Source organism: Salvelinus namaycush, chromosome 18, assembly GCF_016432855.1.
Source record: "Salvelinus namaycush isolate Seneca chromosome 18, SaNama_1.0, whole genome shotgun sequence".
NCBI lineage: Eukaryota > Metazoa > Chordata > Actinopteri > Salmoniformes > Salmonidae > Salvelinus > Salvelinus namaycush.
The window spans coordinates 27,991,128-28,017,654 of NC_052324.1; the positions used below are offsets into that span (position 1 = coordinate 27,991,128).

At 45.1% G+C, this 26,527-nt stretch overlaps 1 protein-coding gene across 2 annotated transcripts; it reads right to left on the reverse strand.

Annotated features, from left to right (window-relative positions):
* On the reverse strand, positions 1–23,496 carry LOC120063305 (pleckstrin homology domain-containing family A member 2-like). Of its 2 annotated transcripts, XM_039013604.1 has the most exons (12): positions 23,348–23,496; positions 21,626–21,788; positions 21,309–21,365; positions 21,158–21,206; positions 16,584–16,681; positions 13,237–13,365; positions 12,999–13,100; positions 4,002–4,070; positions 3,617–3,687; positions 3,466–3,529; positions 2,723–2,800; positions 1–2,563 (listed from the first exon to the last, which is right to left on the reverse strand). In XM_039013604.1, the coding sequence occupies exons 2-12, from the start codon at positions 21,764–21,766 to the stop codon at positions 2,111–2,113; spliced, it is 1,311 nt and encodes a 436-aa protein (XP_038869532.1). In that variant the 5' UTR covers positions 21,767–21,788; positions 23,348–23,496; the 3' UTR covers positions 1–2,110. The 2 variants fall into 2 exon arrangements, with proteins under 2 accessions (XP_038869532.1, XP_038869533.1); XM_039013605.1 differs by lacking the exons at positions 3,466–3,529; positions 3,617–3,687; positions 4,002–4,070.
* Positions 23,497–26,527: the final 3,031 nt, after the last annotated feature.

The window sequence follows — 26,527 nt, forward strand, 5'->3', positions numbered from 1 at the left end:
GGAAGTATTGGAGTCTACATGGGCCAGCATTCCTGTGGAACGCTTTCGACAACTTGTAGAGTCCATGCCCTGGCGAATTAAGGCTGTATCAATAATCAATATTAGGAAGGTGTTCCTAATGTTTGGTATACTCAGAGTCAAACATTGTATTAGATTACCTCCCAAGCGAAGTCCAATTTCTTTGACTCCTCGACTTTAGAAGGTCTCAGCTCATGTGCATCAGAGTCGCATCGTCCTCTGGCATTTTACCGCTTGTTTCTAGCCTAAAGCATTGCGGATTTATGAGTTGTTTTAGATTGGTTTAAACAATTGTGAATTGTAAAGGAAAAAAACAACAATAACAATAAGCCCTTTAATCAAGTAAGGTCCTGTACACCCCCACAAAATGTTGGTGCGCCCCCTAGTTTGGGAACAGCTGCTCTGCAAGTAAATCAAAATTCCATTGTGGGCTCTCTGATAACATTTTATGGGAAAATCAATTCAAACGGAACTTCCTCTGCTGGTGACTTGCTAAATATGCATCCTACAGTAGGGCTGTGATTGATTAATGATCTATAATGTCAATTTCTATGTATAAAATGGGTCATATAGTGAAAAGTACTAGAGAGAGCCCAATCTGGAAATTTTAACTTGTTTGAAGAGTGTCACAAACAATATGTAAAAAAAAAAAAAAAATTAAATCAAAGGGTAGTTTTTAGATATGAATGTGAAAATGAGTATTTCATAATCTAGACATACTCCATATGTTAGAGAACACTATAAGGAGTATAATGACACCCAGATGTCTGTATCATGTACGGTTCACAGATCATAGGGCAGTATTGTGGTAATCCGTTGATGGCAAAACACAAAGTAGACCAAACTCTTCGGTCCTTTATTTTACATACAAACTGCTGTATGTAAAATAGTGTGCTTCAGCTTGGAAAATTAATAAATGTGACTCTGGATGACAACATAATGTTTGTTTCCAACATTATTGCTGTTTTCCTAAAGAAGTTAAATCCGCTTCGTGCTTTGTTTCCTCGCGATACTGGTATCATCCCAGCCATAATGTATAGGTCTAGAAATGGCCACTTATCAAAATAATTGTTTGTGATACAAATGTAAAAAGCATGTCAAACATCGTTCCTCCTAATGAAGTTACAATGTGAGAATTGCTAGAACAATCTGACACCCAAAATATTTCCAGTCCCTCTGGAGTAGTAAATCCTTTGCAGTCGAGCAAGAGAACGAGGCTAACGGAAAAGTGTGCAGAAATACCATAAAATGTGCTGCTGATGAAGCGATTTAATGCAATTGGATTTAGTCTAACAAGAGAACAACATTGTCTACAGAGACAAGCAGAGCCACAGACACGAACATCGTCACTATTCTATGACCAGGTTATGGATTGAATGGGACTCTTGGGTTGAGTCCCAATTGGCAGTGGTACCATATTCATTATATAGTGTACTACCTTTGACTAGAGCCCATAAGGCTCTGGTCAAAAGTACTGCATGATATAGTGCATTAGGGTGCCAATTGGGACATACTGTAGATTTGGTTAATACAGGTAAAAGACCAGCTGACTAATACTATTAGAGGGTATTTGGTAGACAGACAGGCTCCAACACAATACAAACCTTCCTTCATCTCAGTACATGGGAGAACTACATTCAGGTTTTAAGAGGAAATCGTACAACACATAACTTAACCCTTCGCAGTCTACCAGACACTCCAACACTGATAATCCCTCCCAGTCTCTCCGAATAACCCTTTATACCAGAAGCCCACAGCCACGACTAACACACCCCTCACTGAGAAAACACATCCAGGAACCCCAATTTGCATCACTACCCTCCCCCACCAACAGGGGGCCACAGGCCTCCAGAGAGAGAGATGGATGGGGGGATACTTCAGCAAACAGCCCACAGCAGCCACAGCAGTCGCAGCCAAAGCAGCAGGCCTATGGAACTCTCAGAGGAAAGTGGCTGGGGGAGGGAAGGTTTAGTCTTTCAAAGGGAAAAGCACTCAATCAAGTGTCATTGTTGCTCTAGATATTGGTTCTAGATGTTGGTGGTTCTACATATTGTTGGATCCAGAGTTCTGTTGGTTCTAGACGTGGTTGGTTCTAGACGTCGGTGGTGCGGATGCCATCATGGTCCAGGCTGAAAGGGAAGCTGCGGTCTGTGGTGGGCTGAGGCTGAGAGCGGTGTCTCCTCCGGCTGCTGGAGGGGCCTGGGGCTATGGGGCCTGGGCTGACTGAGACCCCCACACCACTGGCTGGAGCTGAGACCCCCTGTGGGGTGGGAGTGGGGAGGGAGGATAAAGATGAGGAGGTGGAGAGAGAGAGAGAGGAGAGGCTGGGCAGCAGAGAGCTAAAGGGACCGTCCTTATCTAGTATGCCCAGTGCGGGAGCCTCTCTTTGGGGTACGGGGGTCCAGGGCTGCCATCCCGGGGCCACGGAACATGACTTCACTAAAGGGGGTCTCTTGTCATCTCCCTGACGACCACGGAGAACAGAGGGTTGGTGGGAGGAGTTACCATGGCAATACAGAGAGGAGGCACGTGTGAATGCAGAGCTCTGAGAGGGAAAGAAAAAATAGAGACACCATTTTGGGATTCCCCCACTGAATCAGAATTCCTCATCTCCCTGTTGTGCAATGACACTTGTATGGACGCGCCATCAGGACCACTAATAGTACTGGTCGGAACTGTAAGTGGAATTTAAATACACCTTTACCTTGCCCGGGCCTCTGAAGTCCTGTATCTTCCCCTCAATGTCTCTGATCCAGCCCTGCATGTCCTCTGGAGTGTCTGTCTGCAACAAAACCAGCACACGCTTACACATTATGCTTATACAACAAAGTAAGCACACACACAGTTACCTCTCTCTGATCTAAGGCCCCTGCCCCTAGTCAGCTGTTCTCCCATGGGGGGACAAGAGATGTTGTTTTATGGTTAGTGTTTGTACAAACCTTCCGTTCGTTCAAAAACAGAAGTAAGGCCACACATGAGCAACAGAGCATCGAACCAGAGAGTAGTCAACACAGAGGGAAGCCCAGCTGACGACAATACATGCAGCACGCACACACACACACACACACACACACACACACACACACACACACCTTTATTTGAGAAATTTCAGGACTTGTTTGACCATTAAAAATCATATTTTCTTTAACCCCGGGCAGGTAGCCTAGCAGTTAGAGCGTTGGACCAGTAACCAAAAGGTTGCTGGTTCAAATACCCGAGTTGATCAGGTGAAAAATCTGTCAATGTGCCTTGAGCAAAGCACCTAACCCTAATTTGCTCAGGAGTGCCGTACTACTATGGCTGACAATGTAAAACAACACTTTTTTTTTTTTAACCCTAAACCTTAATCTTAAAGTTCTTGTTTTCCTACTTTGTACGGACATTTGGGTGAATTGTTAGGACATTGGGGTCCTGATAAGGTAGGAAAACAAGTACACACTGACTTACCTGGACGTAGAAAACCCTAGAGCTGGTGATAATCTCAAACAGGTTATCCCTCATCAGCAGGTCCCTGACAGAGAGATGACTAGGTAAGACAGCAAGCTTGTGTGTGCGTGTATTAGATTAGATAGATTAAATAGATATGTGTGACTCTCACCCAGATTTGACCAGACATTCATGGACCTTTTGAATGTCTCTCAGAAGAACCGCTCTTAGCGGCTCCTTATGCTGAAATACATATCAAATACAGGTTACACACACACGCCATCGTGCATCAGAGAAACACCAAACTTTACTCTGTTCCACTGACAGAAACACATCTGTCACACAGGACACTGAAACACACACCACACCAAAGCAGAAACAAAGACAAACATGGAGGACATATGTTTTCCCCACAATGTATTTTCTTGGTTTGAATTTACTCCCCAAAGCCATTTGAGGACATCTGTAATTACAACCCACTGTGGTTTAAACAGCAACAGTTACCACCCAGAGCCACTCACAGAGGAGAGGTGAGGAGAGACAGGATATGACCTCACCGTCTCACACTTGTAGTAACTGACAGAATTGTTGTCCAGCATGAAGAAACGCCTTTTCCAGCTTTTCCTCTGAAACATACAACTGATTAGTTCAAAGTGTGTGTGTATGTGTAGGGCTGTGGCGGTCATGACATTTCATCAGCCGGTGATTGTCAAGCAAATAACTGTCGGTCTCTCTGTAATTGACCGTTAATTAACATAAACACATTTAGCATCTCCTGGCTTCCACACAGTGGCCTACAAGCCATTTTAAAAAGTCTATTAAAACCATGTAATATAGCCTATACCTTCACAATAAATCCATTATTTTAGACAGGTCTAAAGAAGCATGATATGAAGAAAATGTAGTCTATTTCAGAAGAAAATAATAGCATACTCTGTGGTCCTTATGTTCGGTCCTGATGTGGCTATGCCAAATGGCTGTGGACTACACTAGTTCATTTAGCAGACAAGATTTGCTTATAATTCCGTGGCATTATTTTAGTATGAAGAATACAATTGAACAAAGCTGAATAAAATATAAATATTTTCTCCAAACGATTTGAGGGAGTGTGCACATGCTGCTATTCTATATTGAGCGGTTAACAAAGAAATAGGTACTCCTATATGTTTCATGTAGAGTTATTAATCTAACTTTAGTTGTTCTACAAATGTTGGGCTATATGTTTGGAATACATTGTAAGGCTGCATGATGAGACTAATGATGATTTGAAAAAAGCTTGAAAGTCATGAGCTCCTCTTTGTTTTTTGGCAGGTTGTACACCCTCCAACAGTCTCTCATTCACAATTTGAAAAGTACTTGATAATGCCTCGAATTTCGCGCCGGCTTCCCCTTTGTGGCCGTAATGCACCCTAAAAAAATCCATGCCTTTTGCGACCCAAAGTGCTGCGTTGTGCCCTTCTCTCTGAGTGTGCTGCGCAATCCGAAGCCTCTCTGTCATGTGATCAGGTCTTTCTCACAGGCTACAAGACAGACACATCAGGGACGCAACTGCGTGTGTCCTTATCCAATTCCGAGGTGAATATTGAAGATATTGGATGAACTGTCCACATTTACTTTTCATCAGCCAACAAGATGAGTAGGCCTAACGAACAGCAAAAGCACTAGCGGATGTCAATCTACTATCCCCCACAGCACAAAAGTCGACCTATTCTATTCTGTGCAATAAATAAATATTCCAAACATAGTCTGGGACAGTTGTGGGATGCGATAGATCCCAAATGAATACAACCACTAGCATCAAGAATCCTTTTTTATGCAATCTGGCTGACACAATATCAGAACGTTTAGCTTGAAATGTTGATAAACTATTAGGCTATTTCTTCACATTATAAGCGCAGCAATTCACACATGGTAGTAGGCTATTAAGCACGAATGTTCCATTAGCGGAAAACACCATTATCAAAAGTGACCACAAATGCAATTATGCATGTGTAACGGCTTCCGTCGGTAGAAGGAGAGGAGGACCAAAGCGCAGCGTGGTATGTATCCATATTTATTAGAATACTTCTTCAATACGAACAAAACAATAAACAGACGAAAACCAACGAAGCTACAGTCCTGAACTAGAGAACATAGAACACATGAACGCACGAACAGGAACAATCACCCACAAACAAACAGTGAAAACAGGCTACCTTAATATGGTTCCCAATCAGAGACAACGTAAAACACCTGCCTCTGATTGAGAACCATATCAGGCCAAATTACAACCTAAACATAGAAACACATAAAATAGACTACACCCACCCAGCTCACGTCCTGACCAACTAAACAAAGACTAAACAAAGGAAATAAGATCAGGAACGTGACAGTAGTACCCCCCCCCCCCCCAAGGTGCGGACTCCGGCTGCAAAACCTGAACCGTACTGAGGGGCAGCTCTGTACTGAGGGGCAGCTCCGGACTGAGGGGCAGCTCCGGACTGAGGGGCAGCTCCGGACTGAGGGGCAGCTCCGGACTGAATGGCAGCTCATGACTGAGGAGTAGCTCCTGACTGAGGGGTAGCTCATGACTGAGGGGTAGCTCATGACTGAGGGGTAGCTCATGACTGAGGGGTAGCTCATGACTGAGGGGTAGCTCATGACTGAGGGGTAGCTCATGATTTAAGGGCAGCTCATGATTTAAGGGCAGCTCATGACTGAGGGGCAGCTCCGGACTGAATGGCAGCTCCGGACTGAATGGCAGCTCCTGACTGAATGGCAGCTCCTGACTGAATGGCAGCTCCTGACTGAATGGCAGCTCCTGACTGAATGGCAGCTCCTGACTGAATGGCAGCTCCTGACTGAATGGCAGCTCCTGACTGAGGGGTAGCTCATGACTGAGGGGTAGCTCATGACTGAGGGGTAGCTCATGACTGAGGGGTAGCTCATGACAGAGGTAGCTCATGACTGGGGCAGCTCATGACTGAGGGGCAGCTCATGACTGAGGGGCAGCTCATGACTGAGGGGCGGCTCAGGGAGCTCATGACTGAGGGGCGGCTCAGGGAGCTCCTGACTGGCGGGCGGCTCTGGCAGCTCCTGACTGGCGGGCGGCTCAGGCAGCTCCTGACTGGCGGGCGGCTCAGGCAGCTCCTGACTGGCGGGCGGCTCAGGCAGCTCCTGACTGGCGGGCGGCTCTGGCAGCTCCTGACTGGCGGGCGGCTCTGGCAGCTCCTGACTGGCGGGCGGCTCTGGCAGCTCCTGACTGGCGGGCGGCTCTGGCAGCTCCTGACTGGCGGGCGGCTCTGGCAGCTCCTGACTGGCGGGCGGCTCTGGCAGCTCCTGACTGGCGGGCGGCTCTGGCAGCTCCTGACTGGCGGGCGGCTCTGGCAGCCCCTGACTGGCGGGCGGCTCTGGCAGCCCCTGACTGGCGGGCGGCTCTGGCAGCCCCTGACTGGCGGGCGGCTCTGGCAGCCACTGACTGGCGGGCGGCTCTGGCAGCCCCTGACTGGCGGGCGGCTCTGGCAGCCCCTGACTGGCGGGCGGCTCTGGCAGCCCCTGACTGGCGGGCGGCTCTGGCAGCCCCTGACTGGCGGGCGGCTCTGGCAGCCCCTGACTGGCGGGCGGCTCTGGCAGCCCCTGACTGGCGGGCGGCTCTGGCAGCCCCTGACTGGCGGGCGGCTCTGGCAGCCCCTGACTGGCGGGCGGCTCAGGCAGCCCCTGACTGGCGGGCGGCTCAGGCAGCCCCTGACTGGCGGGCGGCTCAGGCAGCCCCTGACTGGCGGGCGGCTCAGGCAGCCCCTGACTGGCGGGCGGCTCAGGCAGCCCCTGACTGGCGGGCGGCTCAGGCAGCCCCTGACTGGCGGGCGGCTCAGGCAGCCCCTGACTGGCGGGCGGCTCAGGCAGCCCCTGACTGGCGGGCGGCTCAGGCAGCCCCTGACTGGCGGGCGGCTCAGGCAGCCCCTGACTGGCGGGCGGCTCAGGCAGCCCCTGACTGGCGGGCGGCTCAGGCAGCCCCTGACTGGCGGGCGGCTCTGGCAGCCCCTGACTGGCGGGCGGCTCTGGCAACTCCTGACTGACGGACGGCTCTAGCGGCTCCTGACTGACGGACGGCTCTAGCGGCTCCTGACTGACGGATGGCTCAGGACAGACGGGCGGCTTTAAAGGCTCAGGACAGACGGGCGGCTTTGAAGGCTCAGGACAGACGGGCAGCTCAGACGGCGCTGGGCAGACGGGCAGCTCAGACGGCGCTGGGCAGACGGGCAGCTCAGACGGCGCTGGGCAGACGGGCAGCTCAGACGGCGCTGGGCAGACGGGCAGCTCAGACGGCGCTGGGCAGACGGGCAGCTCAGACGGCGCTGGGCAGACGGGCAGCTCAGACGGCGCTGGGCAGACGGGCAGCTCAGACGGCGCTGGGCAGACGGGCAGCTCAGACGGCGCTGGGCAGACGGGCAGCTCAGACGGCGCTGGGCAGACGGGCAGCTCAGACGGCGCTGGGCAGACGGGCAGCTCAGACGGCGCTGGGCAGACGGGCAGCGCAGGCGGTGCTGGAGAGACGGCAGACTCTGGCCTGCTGAGGCGCACAGTAGGCCTGGTGCGTGGTGCCGGAACTGGTGGTACCGGGCTAAGGACACGCACCTCAAGGCTAGTGCAGGGAGCAGCAACAGGGCGTCCAGGGCTCTGGAGACGCACAGGAGGCTTGGTGCGTGGTGCCGGAACTGGTGGTACCGGGCTGGAGACACGCACCACAGGGCAGGTGCGTGGAGGAGGAACAGGGCTCTGGAGATGCACTGGAAGCCTGGTGCGTGGTGTTGGCACTGGTGGTACTGGGCTGGGGCGAGGAGGTGGCACCGGATAGACCGGACCGTGAAGGCGTATTGGAGCTCTTGAGCACCGAGCCTGCCCAACCTTACCTGGTTGAATACTCCCCTTAGCCCGGCCAGTGCGGCGAGGTGGAATAGCCCGCACTGGGCTGTGCTGGCGAACCGGGGACACCATGCGTAAGGCTGGTGCCATGTACACCGGCCCGAGGAGACGCACTGGAGACCAGATGCGTTGAGCCGGCTTCATGGCACCTGGCTCGATGCCCACTCTAGCCCGGCCGATACGTGGAGCTGGGATGTACCGCACCGGGCTAAGCACACGTACAGGAGACACCGTGCGCTTTTCCGCATAACACGGTGTCTGCCCGTACTCTCGCTCTCCACGGTAAGCACGGGAAGTTGGCGCAGGTCTCCTACCTGACTTCGCCACACTCTCCTTTAGCCCCCCCCCCCCCCCCCCTCAGTCAACCCTCAGGCTTCCAGCCTCGCTTCCGTGCTGCCTCCTCATACCACCGCCTCTCGGCTTTAGCTGCCTCCAGCTCTTCATGAGAGCGGCGATATTCTCCAGTTTTAGCCCAGGATCCCTTACCGCTCAGAATTTCCTCCCATGTCCAGGAGTCCTGTGTAATGGGCCGCTGCTGCTGCTGTCGCTGCTGCCCGTTACCACGCTGCTTGGTCCGGGTTTGGTGGGTGATTCTGTAACGGCTTCCGTCGGTAGAAGGAGAGGACCAAAGCGCAGCGTGGTATGTATCCATATTTATTAGAATACTTCTTCAATACAAACAAAACAATAAACAGACGAAAACCAACGAAGGTATAGTCCTGAACTAGAGAAGATAGAACACATGAACGCACAAACAGGAACAATCACCCACAAACAAAGTGAAAACAGGCTACCTTAATATGGTTCCCAATCAGAGACAACGTAAAACACCTGCCTCTGATTGAGAACCATATCAGGCCAAATGACAACCTAAACATAGAAACACATAACATAGACTACACCCACCCAGCTCACGTCCTGACCAACTAAACAAAGACTAAACAAATGAAATAAGGTCAGGAACGTGACAGCATGTAATGCTTTTATTATAAAGGTGCATTTTTATGGTGAAAATTTACTTTCCCAAACTTGAAACTACATGCTGCTTATATACACACACACACCAGTTAGGCTCTACGCCCCTTGTAAAGCGGATTAATGTGCTTCATTTTAAGAAGTTATTTGGCAACTTTAGTTGTGATACATACCTTATTAAAATGTAAAGGCCTATGGGCTAGGCTACATGTGGTGTTTGACTTTGATTAGAAAATGTCCCAAAAAAGCATTATTTCTTATGCTGGGCATCATTCACAAGAGATAATATATCATTCACAAGTGATAGTCTGATGGGTGACAATATTAGCCTATTCCTGATTTAATCTAGTCTTTACACATGCTAAATAATATATGTGACATTTGTTTTGATTTAGAATGGACCATTATCATGGACCTGTATCGAAAACAGGGGCAGTGGGAAAAAATACATGTCATCTATGCACTTACAGTGACTGGAGGACGCTTTTCCATATGGTTTATTTTCATACCAGCCAGGTAGGCTATACTCCTGTTGTAAATATAAGCAATGTTCTTAATATTAGGAAAGTTCAGAAATAAATATAGTAGGCCTAGCCTATAGAAAGCTGATGGGAACCTCCTCTTTTTAGTAGAGGCCATCACTCTGCTTTCTCCCGCAATTGCATAGCCTATAGAAATGTTGCACAACATGAGGTCATGGGCTCTTATGAAGAGTTTGATTTGATTTTTGAATACATTTGCATTGGTGTCAGAGTGATTAGAGGGACAATAGAGTGCTGAGTACCAGGCAGTTAGCACGTTTGGTAGGCTACTAATTACCAGCAGCAGCAAAGTTTGGAGAAGCCTAATTACTGTGACTAAACGGCAATGTGGAATTTGACTGCCTTCATGACTCGTGGCCGCCGGTGTGTCGGTAATACAATCACCACACCAGCCCTATGTATATAGCAACGTGCATGCCCAGCCTACCTGAGGATATGTCTTTTTCAGAAATCTATTTCCTGTGTTTGAGGGGTGGAAAATCCAATTGTCACAAATCTCGCTGGATTGGTTGCTTAAATTTTTTCCAGTTAACTTTACGAGCGCAGAAAATGTTTAGTAATGACCTGTCAAACACACCCCGGTAAATACTAAACTTAGTCTGGGATTTAACGCATCTTCTCAACACTTACATCACAAAAGATAAAGTTATTTTGATGGGTGTACATTTTTTGTGGAATTGAAAAACTTTATAATTTAATACAATTGAAATGTTTACAAATGAGATGCGCCGAAATGAAAGCAACTTCTGAAAATGAACACTCGGATTATAGTGATATTATGTCTGATCTCACAAACAATGTAAAGTACACTACTGTATACAGTGCATTTGGAAAGTATTCAGACCCCTTGACTTTTTCCACATTTTGTTACGTTACAGCCTTATTCTAAAATTGATTACATGTATTTATTTCCTCATCAATCTACACACAATACTCCATAAAGACAAAGTGAAAACAGGTTTTTAGATATTTTTGCAAATTTATTCAAACCAAAAAATGGAAATATAACATTTACATAAGTATTCAGACCCTTTGAGTACTTTGTTGAAGCACTTTTGGCAGTGATTATAGCTTCGAGTCCTCTTGGGTATGAATCTACAAGCTTCGTGTACCTGTATTTGGGGAGTTTCTCACATTCATCTCTGCAGATCCTCTCAAGCTCTGTCAGGTTGGATAGAGAGCGTCGCTGCACAGCTATTTTCAGGTCTCTCCAGAGAGGTTAGATCGGGTTAAAGTCCGGGCTCTGGCTGGGCCACTCAAGGACATTCAAAGACTTGTCATGAAGCCACTCCTGCGTTGCATTGGCTGTGTGCTTAGGGTCATTGTCCTGTTGGAAGGTAAACCTTCGCTCCAGTCTGAGGTCCTGAGAGCTCAGGAGCAGGTTTTCATCAAGGATCTGTCTACTTTGCTCCGTTCATCTTTGTCTCGATCATGACAAGCCTCCCAGTCCCTGGTGCTGAAAAACATCCCCACAGCATGATGCTGCCACCACCATGCTTCACCGTAGGGATGATGTCAGGTTTCCTCCAGATGTGATGCTTGGCATTCAGGCCAAAGAGTACAATCTTGGTTTCATCAGACCAGAGAATCTTGTTTCTCATGGTCTGAGAGTCCTTCAGGTGCCTTTTGGCAAACTCCCAGCAGGCTGTCATGTGCCTTTTAATGGGGAGTGGCTTCCGTCAGGCCACTTTACCATAAAGGCCTGATTGGTGGAGTGCTGCAAAGATGGTTGTCCTTCTGGAAGGTTCTCCCATCTCCACAGAGGAACTCTAGAGCTCTGTTAGAGTTACCATCAGGTTCTTGGTCACCTCCCTGACCAAGGAACCTTCTCCCCCGATTGATCAGTTGGGCCGGGCGGCCAGCTCTAGGAAGAGTCTTGGTGGTTCCAAACTTCTACCATTTTAGAATGATGGAGGCCACTGTGTTCTTGGGGAACTTCAATGCTGCAGAAACGTTTTGGTACCCTTCCCCAGATCTGTGCCTCGACACAATCCTGTCTCGGAGCTCTACGGACAATTCCTTCGACCTCATGGCTTAGTTTTTGCTCTGACATGCACTGTCAACAGTGGGACCTCATATAGACAGGTGTGCCTTTACAAATCATGTCCAATAAATTTAATTTACCACACATGGACTCCAATCAAGTTGTAGAAACATCTCAAGGATTATCAATGGAAACAGGATGCACCTGAGCTCAATTGAGTCACATAGAAATGGGTCTGAATAGTTATGTAAATAAGGTCTGTTTTTTATTTTAATAAATGTGCAAACATTTCTAAAAACATGTTTTCTCTATGTCATTATGGGGCATTGTGTGTAGATTGAGGGAAAAAAGATTCAATCAATTTTAGAAATCTTAATGCTACAGCATACAATGACAATCTAGACGATTCTGTGCTTCCAACTTTCCAACTTCCAACCCAAAGTTTTGGGAAGGCCTTATCCTGTTTCAGCATGACAATGCCCCCGTGCACAAAGTGAGGTCCATACAGAAATGGTTAGTAGAGAGCGGTGTGGAAGAATTTGACTGGCATGCACAGAGCCCTGACCTCAACCCCATCAAACACCTTTGGGATGAATTGGAACGCCGATTGCGAGCCAGGTCTAAATCGCCCAACCTCACTAATGCTCATGGCTGAATGGAAGCAAGTCCCTGCAGCAATGTTCCAACATCTAGTGGAAAGTCTTCCCAGAAGAGTGGAGGCTGTTATAGCAGCAAAGGGGGGACCAACTCCATATTAATGCCCATGATTTTGGAATGAGATAATTGTCAAGCAAGTTGTGGTTACAGCCCTATGCCACCCATTTATGTTAATCTATTCAAATACACCCAGTGTATTTATGCAAATGAGGCACACAATATTTTTACAAATACCTGATACCATTATAAAATGTATATGAGTGAATAAAAGTGAAATTTGACAATAAATGTAATACCAGAAATCCCACCAAAATCGCTGAACTTCATTATTTGTTCGTGGCAGTAAAATGTTTTGTGCTATAATTCTGTCAATATCTGATGGATTACAAAAATGACAAAAGGTTTGGAGTATCTTCCTCCATTGTCCAACTGTTGCATTTATTTAAACCTTTTAACAATTTTGATGACCGTTGCTAGTGTGTGTTTGTACTCACCATGTTACCCTGTTTGACACAGTAGCCACACCTCAGGACGCCTGGTCTACTGCCTACAGCGTTGACCTTCCTGTCCCCTACCTCCATCTCCTCCCCCTCATTCTGCAACACACACACAATCATCATTATTATCACCATCACTGTACATCATCCTCACCCTCCATTGTCATCACCACCATCATCACAATCACCAACACGGTCACCATGGCAATGGTGCGTTTGGACTAGAACATAGTACCTGGTACATGGGGGTGTGCACCACCACTCCCCCGATGATCTCAGTCTTATAGGCCTGCCTCTTACCCCCTGCCTCACCGGTTACCATAGAAACCTCTGTCCTGGGCTGGAGAGGTCCAGCTTTCGGAACCTACAGAAAACAACAGTTTGAGCATTAAGTCAAACCCATAGCTAGCATTTAGCATTTATCCAACAATACATTATCATTAACTTTCACTTATTGATAAACCATGAAACTATAATATAACATATTTCTGGAGTGATAAACAAGACATTTCATATAAACATGGCCCACATGTAGGCCTACAGGGTTTCTTCAGGGGGAGCCAAAGAGGAAGTGGAATAGAGAGAGCATCTGTGTTTCCTGTGTGAGGGCAGGTGACAATACAGAAGAAACAGAGCAGCACCACACTCTAGCCTCACAGAGCCAAACACAGTGATGACTATTGGGTCACAGGTCCCAATCATTTCTCCCGAAGTGTGCACTTGTTCACCTCCTTTCATGTATTGAAAACAAAATGACTGGTATATGGAAACTCCCTATAGGCCGTGCCTATACCAATCCAATGATTAAACATTTGTGTGAAGTGGTGAACGAGTGCATACTTCAGGAGAAAAAGAGAGAGAGAAAAGAGATTATTGGGATGTAATCACTAACTGCTGTTCTCAGCCTTCTGTAGTGGTGTGGAGGGGAGGAGTTACAGGCCTTATGACCTCCATGACTCAGCATTAAACTCTCTGACCCCCCCCCCAAAAAAATGTGTGGTCGAGAAGTTTGCATGCGTGTGTGTTCTATAGCTCCACAGCACAAACATCAGCAGTCTGTTAAAACAGTGTGTGTGGAAAGCCCCCCCACAGGCTGGATATAAGTTTCAACACACACACTTTTCTTACCTAAATGTAAATATGACCCCGTACATTGGCTCAGTACTCCCTGTATATAGCCTTGTTATTTTATTGTGTTACTTTTTTAACTTTAGTTTATTTAGCAAATATTTTCTTAATATGCATTGTTGGTTAAGGGCTTGTAAGTAAGCATTTCACGGTAAGGTCTGTTGTGTTCGACACATGTGACAAATAACATTAGATTTGATATGAATCTGCTATGTGAAACCTCAAAACAACTCCCACTGTCCTGTTTCACCATTTCCTCATATTTTAAATGTGTGTGTGTGTGTGTGTGTGTATGTGTGTGTGTGTGTACACCCTGGCCAAACAGTTGAATGTGAGACCACAGACTTCTTCCTCTTGAGTGCTATATACAGGTAACTACCAAAATAAAGGAAACACCAATATACAGTCTTAATAGGGCTTTCGGCAACCAAAAGCCAGAACAGATTGAATGCATAGATTTGACAAGTGTCTGGAACTCTACTGGAGAGATGCGACACCATTCTTCCACGAAAAATTCCATCATTTGGTGATTGTTTTGATGGTGGTGGAAAACACTGTCTCAGGCGACGTTCCATAATCTCCCATAAGTGTTCAATTGGGTTGAGATCTGGTGACTGAGACGGCCATGGCATATGGTTTACATTATTTTCATGCTCATCAAACCATTCAGTGACCAAACCATTCAGTGACCACTCATGCCTTGTGGATGGGGACAATGTCATCCTATGGGGGCATAGCTTGCCTATTATTTTTATACATGACCCTAAGCATGATGGGATGTTAATTGCTTAATTAAGTCAGGAACCACACCTGTGTGGAAGCACCTGCTTTCAAAATAGTTTGTATCCCTCATTTACTCAAGTGCTTCCATTATGTTTGCAGTTACATGTATCTATGGCTCTGTGTGACATCACTTCTTGTCAGTGTGACTCAGGTGATTGTAGTTTCAGCTGCACCTAGCCGACAGGTTTCCCGAAATCAAACATGAACATATTACGTGTAATGTTAGAGTCAAGTTATAAATGCAATATCAAAAGGTAGAGTCAGACACAGTTACACTAATATATAATTAGTGTAACTATGCACATCAAAAAATATATATTAAATCAGTATTTCTTCTAAAATAAGTTGAAACTGAAATAACTTTTGGGGTTCATATATTTTTTTGTTTGATTTACAACTGCACAGGACCCCAAAAAATAATAATGGCCTAGACTAAACCATTACGAATTCAGAAGAATTCAAATAAATTTGGTTTGAGGCAGGTGATTCTCATTTACAGTGAATTTCTCTCACCTGTGGGAAGTTGCGGGCCAAATCAAATCAAATTTGATTGGTCGCAGACACATATTTAGCAGATGTTATTGCGGGTGTAGCGAAATGCTTGTGTTCCTACAGTAGCTCCAACAATGCAGTAATATCTAATACACAACAACAGTTGCAGGTGCCTACAAGGTAAAAATAACATTTCAACCAGTTTTGAGAAGAGAAAACTGAACATTCCGCTCCATTGTAAAGTGCAGGGTGCCAATATATTACAGTACAACTGTATGCACGAAGTAAACAGCAATGTTAGGCCCATTGCCACAATAACCAAGAGTAGTGAAACGCAAACCTAAACTTCTCCGGTCTTTCTGATTCTCAGCAATCAGGTTGTAGCTATTGATGCGCATCCGTGCAGATGCCCTGTGATACTCTGAGTGCCAAAGGTGACACCATTGGTTCTAAAGTGTTTGGCAAAATTCGTTACGTGTCTTTTCTGGGGCCTTTCACATCTCAAAATAGGATGCTGCCCCTTTAAGACAAACATTCCAAAATAGACATTGACTGGCTACAGTAGACTAGCCTAGACCAATGCTAGGTGTCTTTTTGTATCTTTCTTTATACAGACTATCAACAGTAGCCAGCATATTGCTAATATGTTCACTATTGAACGTTTACTTTTGTAAATTACTTTCCCTAAAATAAATAAGCTCAGCGAGTAGATTGATGGGCGCTTATTTTTGCTCAGGACAGCTCGCATCTGCGTTGTGAACGTAGCCATTAACTTCTGTACTGCTCAAGAAGTGGTGACTCGCCGGAGCGTAGTGGTGCTTGAATGAACGGCCAATCATATTGCTCAAATAAAAACAGCGCAACTTTTCTGTGTGTAGTCTTCAATTGTTTTCAATGGTAGACGGCGACAGAGCAGGTAGATGCTGAACTGGAACGCAAAAATGTGCTGAGAAGTTACTGGCCCGGTTGGTGCTGCTGCCTTGAAAGTGGTGTGCGATTGAAAAGTACTGGGGCTCTGGGGAGTGCATTGTCTTGCATCACGCTCATCTGCAACATATGCAGTGCTGTTTGTGGCAACTTAATATCGCTAAGTCTCAGTTTGATGGAACGTTATACGTGTATTGATTAGATGTCTGAATGTAAAAGTTGATTTGAAGCTACATGAGTTGGGGTACTCACAGTGATCTTGGTGGCTTTGTTGAGAGCAATGACCCAGTCTCTGAGGTCAGCAGCATCGTTGGCTTGGAGGAAATACCGCCGAGATACTGCATTGATCACTGCAGACATAGTGATATACAGTACCATTTAAAAGTTTGGACACACCTACTCAGTCAAGGGTTTTTCTTTATTTTTACTATTTTCTACATTGTAGAATAATAGTGAAGACATCAAAACTATGAAATAACACACACACACATACATACATACATATATATATATATATATTAATCAAAAAGTGTTAAACAAATCTAAATATATTTTAGATTTCAGATAATTCAAAGTAGCCACCCTTTGCCTTGACAGCTTTGCACACATGGCATTCTCTCAACCAGCTTAATCTGGAATGCTTTTCCAACAGCCTTGAAGGAGTTCCCACATATGATGAGCACTTGTTGGCTGCTTTTCCTCCACTCTGCATTCCAGGTGAAGCTGCGGTCCAACCCAGCCCAAACCATCTCAATTGGGTTGAGGTCGGGTGATTGTGGAGGCCAGGTCATCTGAGGCAGCACTCTATCACTCTCTTTCTTGGTCAAATAGCCCTTACACAACCTAGAGGAGTGTTGGATCATTGTCCTGTTGAAAAACAAATGAGTCCCACTAACTAGATGGGATGGCGTATTGCTGCAGAATGCTGTGGTAGCCATGCTGGTTAAGTGTGACTTGAATTCTAAAAAAAAATCACAGAGTGTCACCAGCAAAGCACCAATCACACCTCCTCCTCCATGCTTCACGGTGGGAACCACACATGCGGAGATCATCCGTTCACCTACTCTGCATCTCACAAAGACACGGTGGTTGGAACCACCATCTAAAATTTGAACTCAGTCTGTCATCTTTCTAGGCCCAAGCAAGTCTCTTCTGCTTATTGGTGTCCTTTAGTAGTTATTTGCAACAATTCGACCATGAAGGCCTGATTCACACAGTCTCCTCTGAACAGTTGATGTTACTTGAACTCTGTGACTTAGCGACTTTCTTTATTTTGATAGCTTATAGTTTATTCGCCTCCACACAAACTTTTATTCTGGGTGTGTGCCAGCTCATGTTTTTTTATCTACTTGAACTCTGTGAAGCATTTAAACTCAGCAAAAAAAGAAACATCCACTCACTGTCAACTGTGTTTATTTTCAGCAAACTTAACATGTGTAAATATTTGTATGAACATAACAAGATTCAACAAGTGAGACAAACTGAACAAGTTCCACAGACATGTGACTAACAGAAATTGATTAACGTGTCCCTGAACAAAGGGGAAAAAAATCAAAAGAAAGTCAGTATCTGGTGTGGCAACCAGCTGCATTAAGTACTGCAGTGCATCTCCTCCTCATGGACTGCACCCAAATTTGCCGGTTCTTGCTGTTAGATGTTACCCCACTCTTCCACCAAGGCACCTGAAAGTTCCCAGACATTTCTGGGGGGGAATGGCCCTAGCCCTCACCCTCCGATCCAACAGGTCCCAGACGTGCTCAATGGGATTGAGATTTTTTATAATTCTTTTCCCCTTTATTTAACCAGGTAAGCTAGTTGAGAACAAGTTCTCATTTACAACTGCGACCTGGCCAAGATAAAGCAAAGCAGTGCGACACAATAAACAAAGAGGCAGGCCTATAAGACTGAGATCATCAGTGGTGGTGCACACCCCCATGTACCAGGTACTATGTTCTAGTCCAAACGCACCATTGCCATGGTGACCGTGTTGGTGACAATGGAGGGTGAGGATGATGAATAAACAAGTGTACAGTTTTTTCTATAACACAATAGAAAAAAAGAAAGTCTATATACAGTGTGTGCAAATGGAGTGAGGAGGTAGGCAATAAATAGGCCATAGTAGCGAAGTAATTACAATTTAGCAGAATAACACTGGAGTGATAAACAAGCAGATGATGATGTGCAAGTAGAGATACTGGTGTGCAAAAGAGCAGAAAAGTAAATAAAAACAATATGGGGATGAGGTAGGTAGATTGGGTGGGCTATTTACAGATGGACTATGTACAACTGCAGCGATCGGTTAGCTGCTCAGGTAGCTGATGTTTAAAGTTAGTGAGGGAAATATACGTCTCCAGCTTCAGCGATTTTTGCAATTCGTTCCAGTCACTGGCAGTAGAGAACTGGAAGGAAAGGCAGCCAAAGGAGGTGTTGGCTTTGGGGATGACCAGTGAGATATACCTGCTGGAGCGCGTGCTATGGGTGGGTGTTGTTATCATGACCAGTGAGCTGAGATAAGGCGGAGCTTTACCTAGCATAGACTTATAGATGACCTGGAGCCAGTGGGTCTGGCGACGAATATGTAGCAAAGGACAACCGACTAAGGCATACAGGTCGCAGTGGTGGGTGGTATAAGGGGCTTTGGTAACAAAACGGGTTGGCACTGTGATAGACTGCATCCAGTTTGCTGAGTAGAGTATTGGAAGCTATTTTGTAGATGACATTGCAATAGATGGAGCAATAGATGGAGCAACAGCAATAGATGGAGCAGGGAAGCCGCGGCGTAGTCGTTACTACGCTAGCACGCGGGAGACACGGCGTTTAAAGTTAGCAGGCCGGGGTAAGTAGAAGCGTCTGCTCCGACGTCCGGCAACAGCCGGTTGAGGACACAGCGGATGGAATTAAGATCCGGCCTCCTCGCTGGCCATGGCAGAATACTGACATTCCTGTCTTGCAGGAAATCACACACAGAACGAGCAGTATGGCTGGTGGCATTGTCATGCTGGAGGGTCATGTCAGGATGAGCCTGCAGGAAGGGTACCACGAGGGAAGAGGATGTCTTCCCTGTAACGCACAGCGTTGAGATTGTCTGACAACAAGCAATGACAACAAGCTCAGTCCGATGATGCTGTGACACCGCCCCAGACCATGACGGACCCTCCACCTCCAAATCGATCCCGCTCCAGAGTACAGGCCTCGGTGTAACGCTCATTCCTTCGATGATAAATGCAAATCTGACCATCACCCCTGGTGAGACAAAACCGCGACTCCTCAGTGAAGAGCACTTTTTGCCAGTCCTGTCTGGTCCAGCGATGGTGGGTTTGTGCCCATAGGCGACGTTGTTGTCGGTGATGTCTGGTGAGGACCTGCCTTACAACAGGCCTACAAGCCCTCAGTCCAGCCTCTCTCAGCCTATTGCGGACAGTCTGAGCACTGATGGGAGGGATTGTACAATCCTGGTGTAACTCGGGCAGTTGTTGTTGCCATCCTGTACCTGTCCCGCAGGTGTGATGTTCGGATGTACCGATCCTGTACAGGTGTTGTTACACGAGGTCTGCCACTGCGAGGACGATCAGCTGTCCGTCCTGTCTCCCTGTAGCGCTGTCTTAGGCGTCTCACACTACGGACATTGCAATTTATTGCCCTGGCCACATCTGCAGTCCTCATGCCTCCTTGCAGCATGCCTAAGACACGTTCACGCAGATGAGCAGGGACCCTGGGCATCTTTTTTTGTGTGTTTTTCCAGAGTCAGTAGAAAGTGTCCCAAGTTTTAGTGTCCCAAGTTTTCATAACTGTGACCTTATTTGTCTACCGTCTGTAAGCTGTTAGTGTCTTAACGACCATTCCACTGGTGCAGGTTCATTAATTGTTTATGGTTCATTGAACAAGCATGGGAAACAGTGTTTAAACCCTTTACAATGAAGATATGTGAATTTTTTCGTATTTTTACAAATTATCTTTGAAAGACAGGGTCCTGAAAAAGGGACGTTTATTTTTTTTCAGAGTTTATTTGGGCTGCAATTTCTGAGGCTGGTAATTCTAATGAACGTATCCTCTGCAGTAGAGGTGACTCTGGGTCTTCCTTTCCTGTGGTGGTCCTCATGAGAGCCAGTTTCATCATCGTGCTTGATGGTTTTTGCGACTGCACTTGAAGAAACTTTCAAAGTTCTTGACATTTTTCAGATTGACTGACCATGTCTTAAAGTAATGATGGACTGTCGTTTGTCTTTGCTTATTTGAGCTGTTCTTGTCCTAATATGGACTTGGTCTTTTACCAAATAGGGCTGTCTTCTGTATACCAACCCTACCTTGTCACAACACAACTGATTGGCTCAAACACATTAAGAAGTAAAGAAATGACACAAATTAACTTAAGGTACACCTGTTAATTGAAATGAATTGCAGGTGACTACCTCATGAAACTGGTTGAGAGAATGTCAAGAGTGTGCAAAGTTGTCATCAAGGTAAAGGGTGGCTACTTTGAAGAATCTCAAATATAAAATATATTTTGAATTTGTTTAACACTTTTTTTAGTTACTACATGATTCTATATGTGTTATTTCATAGTTTTGATGTCTTCACTATTATTCTACAATGTAGAAAGTAGTACAAATAAAGAAAAACCCTTGAATGAGTAGGTGTGTCCAAACTCTTGACTGGTACTGAACGTAGAAATATATAATATTATATAGCAATACAGAACATAAATACAGAGGCTATAATAGCATTGATCACTGCAAAGAGGACAGAACAGGTATGATAAACATAGGAACACATTTTACTGTACGTGTTTCACCAGGGCCATGAGAACACCCTACACGTTGACTCACCAAAGCAGAACTCAGTCTTGGGCTTCTGTTTCCCCGTGGCCTCGCTCACCTAACCCCAAAACAGAGGAGGAGAAGACAAGAGAGAGAAGATGAGAGTTTGGAATTAGTCAAAAACATTGCCCTTAAGTCATCTGTTTTAGGGTGTTGTTACCTTGGAGATATACGTCAGCTGCAGACTCCCGACTGCGTTCGCTCCACTGGGCAGGTTCTACAGGCAGTGATACAACACACCAATGTAATAAACACAGTAACACAACACTCAATATAACACTTCTGCAGGCAGAGATAGTTAAAGACACAGAGAAGCCTTCTACTCCTAGTCTCACTTCCTCTATAGGAGGTGTGTTTCTACTCTGCTAGTGGCAGAACACAACCACTATCTGAACACACTCTGCCCAACTCTGCCTCAGACACATCAGAGATCATGTGTGTTTGTACAGGCAGTATGATGTGCGTGTTTGTGTGTACCTGGGGGTTGTCCATGTACCACAGCAGTGTGTTGCCCTGTGTGTCCAGTATAAAATAGCGTCTCTGGAAGCGGCTGCTGCCCTCTTTCTCCTCGATGTCTAGAAAGCCACACACACGGTTCTGTCTGTCCACGTACGGCATACTGCTGCCTGCTACCACATCACTGAGAGATGGGGGGGGGGGGGGGGGGGGGGGGGAGGCATGTCACACACACTCAGCAGTTTTTCATGTGAGGTTATTGAGGCAGCCTAGCTAAGCCTAAGGCCCGAGGCTGTGCTGCTAACCAGAGGATTCACCACAGCTGGAAATTATAGACTACTGAACAGATCTGCATACAAGCACATTTCATCTGGCCAGATAGAGAGAGAGTGACAAGGGAATGAACATCAGAGGACAACCTAACCTAACTGTCAGAGAGACTGACATGCTGAGGACATAACATCATCATGACATCATCTGTGCAGTTATTGCACCTACCTGGTCACATGAGCATACAAAGACAACTTCCCCTCTGGAACAGGCAATATGAACAACATTTTGTTTTAGGAAATAAATAAATACAAAACACACACATGCAGACACAGCCAATGCTTGGTATAAAACAAATAATATATTTTTGGCATTAAGCATAGCAGTAGTAACCAGTGGTGGAAAAAGTTTTCAATTGTTATACTTGAATAAAAGTAAAGATATCTTAATAGAAAATGACTCAAGTAAAAGTCCCCCAAAAGTATCTGGTTTTAAATGTACTTAAGTACAGTGGTGGAAAAAGTACTAAATTGTCATACTTGAGTAAAAGTAAAAAGTTAATCCTGTACATCAAACCTCTTACATTAAGTAAACCTGACTGCATGATTTACAGACAGCCAGGGCACACTCCAACACAATTGACAAAAGCAGTATTTGTGTTTAGTATGTCCGCCAGATCAGAGGCAGTAGGGATGACAATGCATTATATTGATAAGTGTGTGAATTGGACCATATTGCTGTCCTGTCTGAGCATTTGAAGTGTAACTAGTACTTTTGGGTGTCAGGGAAACATGTATTGGAGTAAAATGTACATATTTTCTTTAGGAATGTAGTGGAGAAAAAGTAAAAGTTGTCCAAATTATAAACAGTAAAGCACAGATACCCCAAAAACTGCACAGATACCCCAAACACTACTTAAGTATTTTTACTTAGTTACTTTACACCACCAGCAGTAACCAAGTCTGAAATTAGGCTACATGTTGGCATAGATGGAAAACTTAAAGTAGTTATCCATCTTTACAATACATGGTGATTTGTGTGTGATTCCATGCTGATTGTTCCATAGGCCTGATTCGTGTAAATATTTATTTTTGTTTAAATGCAGTTATTCCCCAAACCGAATGAGGAGATAGATACATCTACTATATTGATACTATCTATCTATCTATCTATCTATGGACACGATCTATCTATCTATAGGATCAGATACAGACGGAACCCATCCTGTATCATATATACATTATTTCGTCAGGTGCTCAGTGGGCTTTGTTCCATAGATAAACTGTCTGTCAGTTATTTCACTAGTTGTCGACCCGTATGGATAACTTCGTCAAACAATAAAGCATGATTTAGCATCAGGTTGAGATGAAAGTTTCATGATTCAATTATCTGCCGACCACAACCCCTCCTTCCCAACAAGACGCGCGCACGCGCACACATACACACGCAGACATAAATTCTGCGAAAACTTACGTTTTAGCTGGTCAGTGTGCGCCAGTGCGTCCGAAGTGGAAGAGTAAAACGCGTCTCACCGGGGTAAAATGAAAGTTTATATCCGCTGTTACTCTGAGTTTACATGACATAGCCTGACATCTGAAATGTATGTGTGCAGCACCCGAACACCGCTGTGGCTTCTTTCCGGGTAGAGCTCGCAATTATAATATATTTTCGACCTAGAACCAACCCCGGAAATGATCTAGTCTCTTGCTCGTTGTTACTGGACAAAAACGACATCTATATACCTCTCTGGCATCAACTACAGTAGCCCATGAAGAACTGCGTTGACTTGAATTCTTGACTGGCTCTTATCTCTCGGTTGTTGCTTCGTGTTTGAATTGTCCTCATGACTGTCATTGTGCTCTGCGCTACAATGTAACTTTCTGCAGCAGCTGTCAATTTAGCCAGCAGATCCGACCCGCTTGCTTACAGCTACACTAGGGTCGGACAGGCTTCCTGTGTAGATTGACACATTGGAGCAGGTGAGAGATATGGCTCAGAAAACATACCTCAATCCAGGCATGAGAAATGAGTTTGTACTCCAAATTGTCCCATTATCCCAACTGTTACACCAAGACGATTGAACCACTGCTATTAAACCTTGGAGAAACAGTTGGGATAATTTGGAGTACAAACTCATTTCTCATGCCTGGATTGAGGTACCAGTTGGGATAATGGGACAATTTGGAGTAACTGTTTGGATAATGGGACAATTCTCATCCCTGGATTGAGGTACATTTCTGAGCCATGACCCTACTGCAGCTGTAAGCAAGCGGGTAGGATCTGCTGGATACCTTCAACTACTGTAGTGTACAGCAGGGGTGTATTTAAGTCGGAATCTGTTGCTAAGCATTTTTTCTGTTGCAAAACATTTGTTGCAAAACGTTTTGCAACAGAAACCATTTACTCCAAACGTAAAACATTATTCAACAAAAACAATAGTTTCTATTGGACAAATTCAGGTAAGTCCCTCCCCATTTTGTTTCGTTCCTAGAGTAAACAATCAATGGTTTCCATTGCAAAACGTTTTGCAGCAGACATAAATGTTTTGCAGTGGAATCCAACTAATGAATACACTCCTGGCTCAGAGCCTGGAGGCTGAATGTAAGAGGCTGAATGTATCTCACAGGAGAAAGCATCAGAGTGAGCAAAACAGCACCCCTCTGTCTCTCTGTGTAGACCATCTATCTGATGCTGTCTGGTCCAAACGAGTATGACATTGTTGCTGGCTGTAGCATTGAATGAAAGGGAAGCCAGTGAGCATTTGGTATTAAAAAAAAATATATACCAATCAACGTTGAGCTAAACTGAGTGAGCTCCACTGTGAATGGTCCTAGCTTAGGTAAAAAAAAGTGTCCTGGGAAGCCAGCTTGGATTTGGTGTCTCTCCTATCATATTGCTTTGAGCATACGTCATTAACAGAAACTTGAATTGTTGCATATTGTTGTGTTGTCTGCTGGTGGCTAGCTAGCTAAAATGGGCCTTTTCCTAAATTAGCCATGGATGGAGATAGGGATTTGGACTTCTGGTTTTACTTAATTCTCCGAACTGGCCAATGATTATAATGGTGATTTTGATCCAACCATTAATTCATACATTGTGCCCCTGGGCTGAGAGGATGGAAGTTCAATATGTGCAGTACCTAGATGTAGAAGGCTAATGTTAACTAGCTAATGTTGCCCATGATTGAAAGTTAGGCAGGCGAGCAAGCATTTTATAGCGAGCAAGCATTTTAGCCAGGTAGCCTAGGAGAACAAAAAATAAGAGTACTGTATGACAGAGTGATAGACCGTTTCGTCAACATGAGAGAGAAGGATGGCATTGGTGTTTCTCTAGAAGTAGGTTGAGTCAACATGTTTCTTCTTCCACGAACATGCGTGTAAACAGATTAGAACCATGGACAGCCACATTATTTAGCTTACATTGATTGGACTAAATTGCTTTTGGTATCTTTTAGTTGTCACTATTAGACTAAGCAGAGGTGATTTGATGATGTTGAAATGGTGCTGGAATAGTGGAGGCAGCTCCTGTTTTCTTTAACTTGTGGTTCTAAATCAATAGTGGTCCGAAAATGTCAGAAACATTAACTTGCTTAATCATGCTGTAGGTCATGTAACTGCCTGTTACATGCAATATGTGTCGCGGACTTCACCGGGCAGAGGTTGCTATCCGGTATTGTGATAAAACAAAGGTGTGGTTGAATTTATTCTACCACTGTCTTATTTTCTCTGCCTTTATTAGCCTAAACATCAGTCGTTGTTAAATTATCATCTATGCTACAGAACGGAAAAGTTGCGCATCTTGATTGTTGACCAATAGTGCCCCACAGTGGAGGTGTCATAATACCCATAACCTAGCAGTCAAACAGGGAAATAGTTCCAATTGTTTTTCAAACATACATTTTTCCCTTATGTAATTTTAGAAACACTTAAAATAAAAGCTGTGTTTTGTGGTAGGCTTACCTTAGCGTGATGTTTTGATAAACGTGTAAATCTCTCCCAGACAAGGTGACTTATCAATATATTCAGCTCTATTTACTTTGATCCCAAAATGCAAATTGGCATCAAAGTAGATATCATGCAAGAGTACAAATCCCTGCAAACTCTTGCACGTCATCTCTAGCTGACACCTTTGCTAACAGGTATTGTGTCAATTTAGAACTTGCACAAAACAGTTCACAGAATTGTCAATTTACAGAAATGAAGCCAATTTATTAATTACTACATTAGATAGTTAATCCAGATATTCTTAACTTTGCCTCGATTCGGCAGTCTCGTCCAGATCATGGCATTTGTAGTTCTTTGTTAGCCGCATTAGCGTTTAATTTGGGGGGGGGGGGGGGGGGGGGGGGTAAATACAGGCAAATATATTGATAAAATTCACCTTGTCCTAGAGAGATTTACACGGTTATCAAAACGTCACACAAAACACAGCCCTTATTTTACTGTTTTGTAAAATCCCCTATGGAAAAAAATTATGGGGGGGGGAAACTATTAGAACCATTTCCTTGTTTGACCGCTAGGTTTTATGGGTATTATGACTCTTACTGTGGTACTCTGTCAATGATCAGCATTGAAAGGGGGATACCTAGTCAGTTGTCCAACAATGTATTCAACTGAAATGTGTCTTCCGCTGTTACGAATCCCTTTGGCCCGA

What these genes read in the sequence shown, in the direction of transcription:
- LOC120063305 (XM_039013604.1), bottom strand. Translation starts at nt 21,766, where the DNA reads ATGCCGTACGTGGACAGACAGAACCGTGTGTGTGGCTTTCTAGACATC. An exon ending in GGTACATGGACAACCCCCAG is followed by an intron (nt 21,366 to 21,625) that starts GTACACACAAAC and finishes CACTGCCTGTAG; the next exon opens with AACCTGCCCAGTGGAGCGAA. An exon ending in GTTACTACAAGTGTGAGACG is followed by an intron (nt 3,688 to 4,001) that starts GTGAGGTCATAT and finishes TATGTATTTCAG; the next exon opens with CATAAGGAGCCGCTAAGAGC.